The sequence below is a fragment of the Rutidosis leptorrhynchoides genome, chromosome 4 (assembly GCF_046630445.1).
Source record: "Rutidosis leptorrhynchoides isolate AG116_Rl617_1_P2 chromosome 4, CSIRO_AGI_Rlap_v1, whole genome shotgun sequence".
NCBI classification, from domain to species: domain Eukaryota; kingdom Viridiplantae; phylum Streptophyta; class Magnoliopsida; order Asterales; family Asteraceae; genus Rutidosis; species Rutidosis leptorrhynchoides.
Genome location: NC_092336.1, coordinates 225,558,418 through 225,569,372, shown reverse-complemented (window position 1 = coordinate 225,569,372; position 10,955 = coordinate 225,558,418). Strand labels below are relative to the sequence as shown.

Below are 10,955 nucleotides of genomic sequence, written 5' to 3'. Positions count from 1 at the left end.
TTTCTACACAACTTATTCATTCTGACTGCTGAGATTAGATGTGTTCTAAATGAACGCTGATGGTCTCTTGTAGCTTGTAGTTACCGACGATTAATTTTATTTTGTCATAATCACAATATGCAGAAAATTTTGGTTATGTTTGACATGTAATCTTTGTATTATTTTCAGGCAGTTCATGTAGGAAAATTTTTAAGTATTCACGACAGAACACGTAATTTTAAGGAATCATGGCAGCGATGAGCAAAAACAAACCATAAGTATTTAGGTTAAACTATCTTTAGGGCTCAGTCCTGGTCAGTCCTGGTTTTGGCAAGGCATAATATTATATATTTAGACACTTGAAGAGTTTAACCATTGTTTATGTTGAAGCAAGAATTACTGCATATGGTATCACGCGACTGTGATTGTTCGATTTGGAACATAATAGAAGATATTCAAGATGTTGCATAGACTTTTAAAGTAAACTAATAGAAGCTTTTCATGCATGATATAATGTATGTAGTAGAGAGATATTCAAGGGTGTGTTTATTTTGGCTGGAATTTGGAAATTGGATATTCAAGCGTGTGTTTATTTTGGCTGGAACTTGGAAATTGGAATGGGATTTTGAAGGTGTGTTTGTTTTGGCTGAGATTTGGCAATTGGAATTTGGAATTGGTATTAAAGTAAAAAAATGGTGACTTTGAATGATTAAAATGTAAGATATTGGAATTACAGTAAACATCAAAAGTTTTGCTAAATCCTAGGGTATTTATTTTGTGTAAACCGAACCAAATAGATGCATAAAATCTATTGATTTTCCGTTTGTTCCGTTTTTACTGTTTATGCTTTAGTATATCAATAAACTTATTTGGTTAGAATCATAGAGCATGATTACCAAACAAAGGTAATTGCCACGCTACGAAAGTCCTTGACGAAATTTTGTTTTATTAAGTTTAAAAGCAAAACTAAGGGTCGTTGAAACTTCGGTGATACATGATTATTAGAAATTAATAACGGTATCATGCGTAGATCAAATGGGTGTTTTCTTTTTATATTCTCTAAAGACATGGATTTATAAAAAAAAAAATTACCGAAAAGTTAGACAATATACGAACACCTCAAGAAAAATGACCTAGAAAAATAACATAACATCCTACACGACATGAAACCAACATCAACAACACGCACGAAAAATTGACCCGAAACAAAACACAAGAGAATACGATGACAACACCAACAAAACAACACATCGAGATACGAAACAAAACCTACATGTCTACATCTAGCCTTCAAAGCCAAACAAAACCTATGAGCTGCGAAAGGCGCAAGCAAATTACATCAGGAATTTGAACTACAAATACAATTACATTCTTTGAAAATCAATAACTCCTTCAAACCACTTGGTTTTTTAGTTGCTGTCACCGTGCCTTTCGGGTTAGATTTCCACACCTCAAACTCACCCGTGATCTTCGAACTTTTGTTGGATAGCCATGTGTCGAAACCCGCAAACTTGACATGATGTCCTCGTTTAGGAGTACTCTCCTTTTTTTCTTGCTTTGCATGAACTAATCTATTGCTCCACTTCCATATAGGAATTATCACTAAAATGCCCATTTTTTCTCCCATATTTGACTCGGAGTCCATAAAAATAAAAATTTGATAATTTGCCCGAGCAAGACGCAAGGACGCAAGGTGCTCTTTGCGACCTTGCTCCCCGGTGGACACAAGGACGCAAGGTGTCTCTTGCTCCCTTGCTTCTCGGGGACGCAAGGACGCAAGGTGCCTCTTGCGACCTTGCTTCCCGGGGACGCAAGGACGGAAGGTGCGTCTTGCTCCTCCCTGATGTCATAATCAGTGTTTTCTTTCAGACATTTCATCTAACACCTTACGTGCATATCTTTGTTTTGCTCTAAAAAATCAGCAAAATGATTATGTAAAACCCTTTATTTGTGATGACAAACGGAATCTTTATGGTAACTGAAAGCAAGAATTGGTACCGTAAATATTTCGTGGCCGTTGTAGGTTTGTTCGGGCCATCATACCAAACATGCAACCCCTTTAATTATACTTCTCTTTTCACGATTTAATTAATTAGTTAAAATTATATATGCACATTTCAAATTTGCTGATTAATATTGTTCATTTATATATTCCCCCAATAATAGAAACTGAAAGTGATTAATGGTGAAACATTTCCAATTGAAATAATGAATAATTATATTGCGATGAAGAAAATACTTTTTCTTTTAGAGCAAAACAAAGATATGCACGCAACGTGTTTGATGAAATGTCTGGAAAAAAACATTGATTATGACATCAGGTAGGAGCAAGAGGCACCTTGCGTCCTTGCGTCCCCGGAAAGCAAGAGAACAAGAGGCACCTTGCGTCCTTGCGTCCACCGGGGAGCAAGGTCGCAAAGAGCACCTTGCGTCCTTACGTCTTGCGCGGGCAAATTTTAAAAAAAAAAAAAAAAATTATGGGCTCTGAGTCAAATAGGTGAGAAAAAATGGGCATTTTAGTGATAATCCCTTCCGTATAAGCCACAACAACACGTAACGAGTAGCCAAATAAATCCGATTAAGCGTGCTGGAACCTAAGTTTTGATTTTCCGAACTGAGTACATTCGCAACTCCAACAGGTACAGGGTCGGAATTAGACCACCAACTTTAAAATGTCCTCCAAATTGGCAATGTATATCGAAATATGGTGAATTAAGTGTTCCACTTTTTCTAGGTGAGCCTGACAAAATGGGCAACTATAAGTGTCTAGAATTATACCTTTTGAGAGTAGATTGGAGCAAGTCGATAGCCGGTCCAGATTTAACTTCCAAACGAACAAGTTAACTTTCTTTGGAATCCAAGAAATCCATATAATTGAAGTTGGGTTGGGACGGGCACCAAGAATGTGGCTATCTATTACTCTGCTTGTTAACTATATAAACCTTGCTACTTAGAATGTGGCTATCTACGGAGTATTATTTAGAATGTGTATACATCATTTTGTTACTCATCTCAATTTCAATTTAACAGTGATCGGTTAATTTTTTTTCCTGACTTTAAATATTTCTTTTTCCTGATGAAAAATAGTTAAATGAATAAATTAAGTTTTATATATGCTTTTATATAGTATAACTTTCATCAAGTATTTTATAACACAAACAAGCTATTTACTGTCAAAGTTATGAAAAAAGACAACCCAAGACTATTGAACTAAGACGGATGAAGTATCTATTATCCTTGATCTACTAAAAACGGATACGGGTGACCTAACATTCGACCCGATAGCTATAAATATGGATGATGAGATTAGTGGATCAAATATGAATGAAAATTTGTTATCCATTAATGAACCCGTGTTTACCCGAAATAATTAAATATATAAATATATTACGATATCAATTATATGGTACTATTTCATTAAATATATATATCTTTGGTTTTAGTTTCTTCGAAAATATATAATTCATTGGTTCATTTCATTATGCACATTTATCTTATCTTTAGTTTTAGTTTCCCCGAAAATATATGTAAGACCCAAATATTTATATTACATACTTATGTACTTATAACATTCGAGTTCTGGTTGCATTGGCTATTTGTATTAGTTAAAAAGCAAAAGAAGCTGGAACAGGCATGTTGCGCGCCGCGCGGTCCTGGTGCACGCCGCGCAGAATCGAGCTGGCAGACCCCTTTTTCTTTTAAGTGTTTTAAAAAGGGTAAAATGGGTATTTCACTTGGTGGCCGGGTTTTGAGCCACAAAACTGATCCATGGGCAATCTTATCTTCATTTTCACCTCTTTCACTCACACACTTACATCTAGAGAGAGAGAAGGGAGTTTAGAGAGAGAGAGCTTGATTGGGGAAGTAGGAGTGGATTTCTCGCAAAAGCTCGGGTTTTAAAGTTGTTCCTTTCGTTCTCGGCTACGCGGTGATAGTATTGGTAAGCTCAAACTCCGAATTTCATTTATTTAATTTGATATTCAAGTTAGGGTTTTGAGTTAATTAGTTGTAAAACCCTTTTAAGTGATGAAATGGGTTAAGTGAAGCTAGTAATCGGATCTTATAGTTATTGTTGGTGGGTTTTGGGTTGGTTGGCGGTTTGGCCTTGATTAGGCTTTGATTATGAGTTTAATCACTTGGATTAGTGATTATGGAAGTATTGGAACCCATTGGAGGTTGTTTGGTTGACTAACTTTGACTTTGAGTCAAATTAGGGTTTGGTGGTGACTATGACCCGATTGGCGAATTAATGAGGTTTATAAACTTAAAATGGATTAAGTTGAAGTATAAGACCGAGTTAAATGTGTTTTGGTGGCAAAACTTGTAAAGGATGAGATTTTGACCTTTATGGGTCAAAATTTGGGTTTAAGTGTCAAAATGGGTATGACACGTGTTTAACACTTGAGTTCGGGTTTAATTGGCATATTAGGACCATTCTCACTTGTGTTAGTGATTATTGGTTAGTTTGGGTACGGTTTGTGCTTGGAAGTGCATTTGGGTCGAAATGGCACTAAGTGACGAATTGGGTTAATTTGTGAATCCAATCTAATTGTGTTGTGGTATTTGTGATAATGGAATAGGTATTTTCCATCGGCGAGTTGCGGTTTACTTGGAAGCTTTCTTCAAGACTTCAAGGTGAGTGATAATATCCTATATGCATATGTATGTGTAGGATGGGTGCGGGTCGGGTGAGGTGATTCTCGGTTATAGAGCTCACTTCACATATAGGTGGATTTGAAGGACTTGTGTATGAGTCCAATTGGCACGTTTGTGCGTCTTGGTTGACCATCTTTGGCGAAGTACACGTTTGTGTGCACGTTATCACACTTGGTTGTGATTTGGTTGTTATAACCCTAATGGCGAAGGGTTGATATGGTTGTGTGGTGGATTTTATAATCCCGTGACCGTGGGTTTTAGTATTGTGAAATGAATCTCGGGTAGTGCGGATTCATGGTGACTCGGGTTGTTCGGTCACCTTATTGGAGGTAATGAATCTCGGGTAGTGCGGATTCATGATGACTCGGGTTGTTCGGTCATCTTATGGTTGAGAAGTGAATTTCGGGTTGTGCGAATTCACAAGGCTCGGGTTGTTCGGCCAATGTTCGTGTGTTTGAGGTTAAGGGGTTAACCTTGTTCGTTTATATTGTTATATATATATATTAATGTGTTGTTGTGTTGTAGCTAACCCTCCGGGTGTAGCTATTTGGCGATGTTTACTTTGTCGTTGATGGACTATCTTTTGTGTTGTATCTTTAGCTCGTTGCTTAGATCGTACGGTATGCTTAGTGTAGACGCTTTATACTTGGATGCTTCGGTATGCGGTATTTGTTTTGTGTGGCGTATTCATTTTATACATATATATGTATGTAGTATATTATCATTCACTAAGCACTAGCTTACCCTCTCGTTGTTGATTATTTTTATAGATTTCATGCGGACGGTGGCTCGGGTAAGTGCGAGGACTAGAAGACTTTCATAGCTTGCTTTAGAGACTTGCTTTTGGATCGTTTAGGATTGGGTAGCGTATCCCCGATCGCCATGCTCGGCTTTGTGTTGTATTAAAGTCTTAAAGTCGAAAATTGTATTTTGGTACTTAAGGTGGTAAAATGGGTCGATGTGGGACCCGCTTCGTAAACTTAATTTTATTAATTAAACGTGTTAGTTTTATATGTATGAATTCATGGTTAAAAGCGTTTTGGCTAAAAACGTCGGGAACGGGTCAAACATTTTGGCATTTTAAGTAAAACGGGACAGCGGGCTGCCAGACAGGTTCTGCGCGCCGCGCAACCTGTCGGCGCGCCGCGCAAATGGATCAGTCAGCAAATTTTTTTTTTTTGTCATGAAATTTAACGGGGTTTTATACGCGGTATGGTTTGGGTTGTTACAATATATAATTCCTCATTTGGAGAAACCGGAATCAATCAATTTTTAAAAACAAAGAGTGGAACGGTCCAACGGCGCTTAACGAAATTCAAGTTAAGTCATACGAGTGGATTTCAAAAAGGATAAAAGGAACAACAATTGATTGGTTAATGTGGCTATCGAATCCGAAGTCGTGCATCACTTAGTTTTTACGCTTAAATTGGATGCATTCTCAACATCCATTTTATTTGTAATTGTGTAGATTGTAGCATATGTTTGTGTGGTTTTGAGGCCTTCATTATGGCCTTTGTACTTACTGTGTTTTAAATGAAATGAAACTCTATTGCTTTTCAAAAATAAAAATAAAAAAAGAGTTTCAATGTAATCTCATGTAACTTTCAAAGTGTGCAATGAACATACAACCAATGCTTATAAATTTTAATAAGTCATCTATTGACTTTTAATTGTACAAATTAGTAAAATTATGATTTCCGATTGTATAAGCGATTGGTAATAATCAATTTGACTATACAAACTAGAACAACACTTACGATTGGGCAAAATATAAGAATTTTATATGGATATGGATGAATATCTATTAATCCGCTTAATCTGGCGGATGTGAATATGAATAGATGATTTAAATTAAATTGATATAGATATGGATAAAAAAATCTAAAATGATATGGATGTGGATATGAAACTCATCCATATCTGATCCATTGTTATTCCTAATTATAAATGTCAACTTACTTTTTGTGCAGTAAAAAAATCTCACAAACTTCATTCTCCACCAATAAAATATGTTATCTTTAATAATCTATGTTAATTGGTTGAAATACAAGAATGCTTAAAATAGAACATTTTAAAATAGTAATGTAGACACTTGAAATGAGATGAATGAAGTACATGTTTTTAGGATTTTTAAATCTGCATACAGAAATACATCAATAACATAACAATATAGAAGATAAACAATATAGATAAACAACATAGTGTTATGTTTTCTGATACCATTTACTCATAAGATAACAATATAGACGATAAACAATATAAATGCACGTTTTCTGAGACCATTTATTGATGAACATAACATAAGCTTACATTTTCTGAGACCATTCATCGATGATAACATAACAACAACAATATACACGATAAACAAATAAGCCTTACGTTAGACCATTTACTCATTTAGGTTCATTCGACAGTTGGTTGATGGACTGACTGTTTATGAAAAATATTAAAACTCTAGGGATTAAATGTAACAACAATTTGTTTTGTTGATACCATAAACCCCCTACAAAAACCCTAAACTTCAGCTTATCCTCAAACTACCATAACAGTTATAAATTCAACTGATTTGATACACAAATTGCTCAAAATTAAAAACATGCACATGTGCAGTGCCTTCAATCGCTGTTCTTCAATTTCATTCAATCAAGAAATTTTACATTTATGCCCTAAATTCGTTCCTGTTTACGGAAGAACGCCAATTACCACCGTATGTGCACAGAATTCCGGTACCAACGACGGTGTTTCGGTAGATGATGACGTCAGAGGTTCTGGTACGAGCGCTAGAGGACGGAGGTTGCTCAAAGTTAGAGAAGAAAAAAGAAAACGTGAATATGATCGCCTTCATAATTATCCTTCTTGGGCTAAGTAATCTTCTATTTTCTATACAAATTGAGAATGCAAATTAGTTTTAGTCATTTTAGTGTATATACTTCACAGTAAGTTTCTTATCTATGATATATGATTACATACTTACTTAATAGTACTACTTAATTTGAGAGGTTATTTCAAACAATTCCCCCAAAATGAAATATGCATCTCGATTAAATAATAGGTATCATGACACGTGTTAGCATACGAAACCTTTCCAAATAAAAGAATTGTGGCGCTAACAAGTACTGTATGAAGCATGGTTTTTTACTTCAACATGATGCACAATTTTGTGTGCATCTTGCATCAGCACCGAATCATTCATTGACTTTTTGCAGTTTCAAGCTTCTTCTATTTTTATTTTAGTTTCTGGTACATTTTAATGTAATGATATAATAAAAATAAATAAATAAATAACTATTGTAGTAAAAGGGTTTTGAATTTGCATATGTTTTGTTGTGGTTGTAGGGTCTTAGAAGATGCAGCTAAAAATGATATTGAACTGAGAAATGTTTTGGGTGATAGCATTGGGAAGCCTGAGCAGATGAGACAGAAGGTAACAGATTATATGTTATTGTTATTCAATTGTTCTAATTAATGTTTGTATAACATATTTTGCTATTTGATTTTATTTTTATGTTCGATTCCTTTTTATTTACTTCTTATTTGGATTATGTTCTGTTTAAAAATCTGTAATGAGTCTACAAATGTATAATTCTACAGGTAGAAGATAGGATCCGGAAAAAGGGGAGGGATTTTCACAAGGCTAAAACGGGTTCGGTTGTTGCTTTTAAAGTCACCTTTAGAGAGTAATTAACTTGCCATATCTCTTATATTTACTCTTCGATCACTTTTGTGAAGCTTCCAATTGACTATGTTGATAGATGATTTCATAAAAAGAGATATTTATCCGATGAATGTAGACAAATGCATATATGAATGACGTCTATATATAGTATTTATAATCCTTTTGAAATGTCACTTAATTTACCTGAAAATGGTTGTTGTTTTAATTTGTGATTGACAGCTTCAGTCCTGTTGGTTCAAATATATGGTTCAAGTTATATGGACCACCTTCTGATCGGGATGTTGACCTGATTGGCAGTGTATGTTTCCACACCTTTTTACTAGCTTTTTAGTGAAAACGTGTTTTCAGTCTTTTATATTTGTTGATTTGTTTCCTCTTCCACCATACCCAAATTGAGAAGATGATTGTAGTTCATTGTTTCATTTTACTATATATAAACCGGCCACCCAATTTATGCACCTTTTTACTAGGTATGAAGATTAAATAACGCAATATGGCTTGTGTATGTGACAGGTTATTCAGTCATGGTATGTCATGGGGCGTTTGGGTGCATTTAATTCAGCTAACTGCCAGGTTCGTTTGATCCACTTTTGAATTGTGTGACTAAGTTTGGAGCAAAGTGAGTAGTTGCAGGCAGATATAGACCATTTTAGGTTGTGTTATAATTGTTACTTTTTTTCATGAATTTATTACTCAAACTTTGTAACTGCTGTAATTATGGGAAGTATGAAGCTAATAAAATCTATGCATACCTGTTTGACCATAGATTCCCATAATCACATTTATTCATATTTAGGTTAGTGAAAGAAACTCTGATTAGAAATGAGGAACAACAAAGTGATTGAAATGCTTAACAACTACACGAAATACTTGAACAATTTTATGTGATCACGCTGTGTATTGAAAGTTTGGACACCAAAAAGTCAAACATAATTTATATTTTTCTGATGTAGTAGCGTTGATAGTGGTCTTTCATTTCACAGTTGGCAAATACATCAATGGAATACAATCCCCTGTACGATGCAGATAAGGGCTTTAATGTGATGCCATCATCATTCCATGACGTCAGTGATGTTGAGTTTCAGGACAATTGGGGCAGGGTTTGGTATGAAATTTTACATAATGCTATTTTATTGCTGCCATTAAACTTTTTTTTTTTTTTCAAGGAAAACAGAATCAGGATATTTGATAATGTGGTACAGGGTAGACATTGGTACGTCAGATTACTTTGCTCTTGATGTGCTGCTCAACTGCCTCACTGTATTGAGTTCAGAGTAAGCACCTGTATATCAGCCCACAATCTGCAACAAATTTGTGCTGGTTTGTAATGGGTCGGGCTGACAGATAATCATTTTTGTTATATACTGGTATATAAATGGTTGACCTAATTAGTTATACTATAATAAATATAATCTGAACTTTTTTTTTTTTTTTTTGATAAAGAGATATAAAAGATTTTATTGCATGTCAGATGACTGAAACCCTGTTTTTAATCCCGTGGACCCCTTTTTTCAGTTTAAATTGCTGGGTCTGATGATGTCACTTATGATACGAAACCGAAAATTAACCCGTTTGTGTATGAGTGGGTTGAAAAACCTATGATTGGTAGTCTTAGTTCGTTTAAGCTTATCGTTATTGTAAACAATTGATAATTTATGCGGAATTAGATTGTTTATTGATATTGAATTGATTATTTATGGAGCCAAGTTGATAAACAGAAAAAGATAAAAATGAGTAAAAAAGTGAATGGACTACATTGTGAATTACTTAGTTTTTTTTACAATTGACAAATACAACCATTTATATCATATAGCCTCAAACGGCTATATGGTTAACTTGGCAAGGGATCCTATCACTTTTATGACAACTTATTCAACTTTGACTAATTTAGGAAAGAGGACAATTTGATGCTTGTAGTAGCCGTTGAGAGTCATAGAAAGGAATCTCATGTGATCCAAAAGTCCACTTTCCATTTCAAGTAAATCTATTTTTGCTTTATTTTCTAACAGTTATCTTATTTTTCAGATATGTAGGTATACAGCAGGTAGTTTTTGGGGGTCGGTCAATGGGCGACTGGGAAGAGGGAATGAAAAACCCAGAAGATGGTTACAAGTACTTCAAGATTTAAAACATTTTTTGTAACCCCCAAAAAGTTCATGTATAGGTCAAAATATGTGGTCAATGGACATGTAAATGGTCCTGTACCAGTGCTTGTTGTACCTCAACAAAGGAGGATTGGTTAGGCTAGCTAAAAGATCGTTATCGGTTAGACTACATGTAAAAATTAGTTGAGTTCTATAGATCTGTATGTTATGTTTGTTGTTTTTAACCTATTCAATTATAATATGGATTGATGGATCGATTTGAGCCATGTTTTAAGTTTTAACTCAAACTGGTTGAATGAGTCTAACATGCTGAAACTCACATAAGTCTTCTTTTCAGTGGATATAAACGATTAGATACCTATATTTGTAAAGATCCATAGTATTTTTTCTTCTTCTGATAATAGTTCACTTATAAATAAGCTGACTTAAATGCTTGCATATGAAGTTGACCCCAATCATGTTCTTTCTTATTCAGCTAGAAACAATCTTTACTAATCAGTCTACATATCGTAATATCTTTAGTTTAGACCCAATTGAGC

At 34.7% G+C, this 10,955-nt stretch overlaps 1 protein-coding gene across 1 annotated transcript; it reads left to right on the top strand.

The window, feature by feature from the left end:
* The first annotated feature begins 7,192 nt into the window (after positions 1–7,192).
* LOC139845096 (uncharacterized) lies at positions 7,193–10,476 on the top strand. Its single transcript, XM_071835319.1, has 8 exons — positions 7,193–7,500; positions 7,972–8,059; positions 8,227–8,312; positions 8,531–8,609; positions 8,825–8,884; positions 9,295–9,416; positions 9,514–9,585; positions 10,337–10,476. The coding sequence occupies exons 1-8, from the start codon at positions 7,232–7,234 to the stop codon at positions 10,437–10,439; spliced, it is 879 nt and encodes a 292-aa protein (XP_071691420.1). The 5' UTR covers positions 7,193–7,231; the 3' UTR covers positions 10,440–10,476.
* The last annotated feature ends 479 nt before the right edge of the window (positions 10,477–10,955 follow it).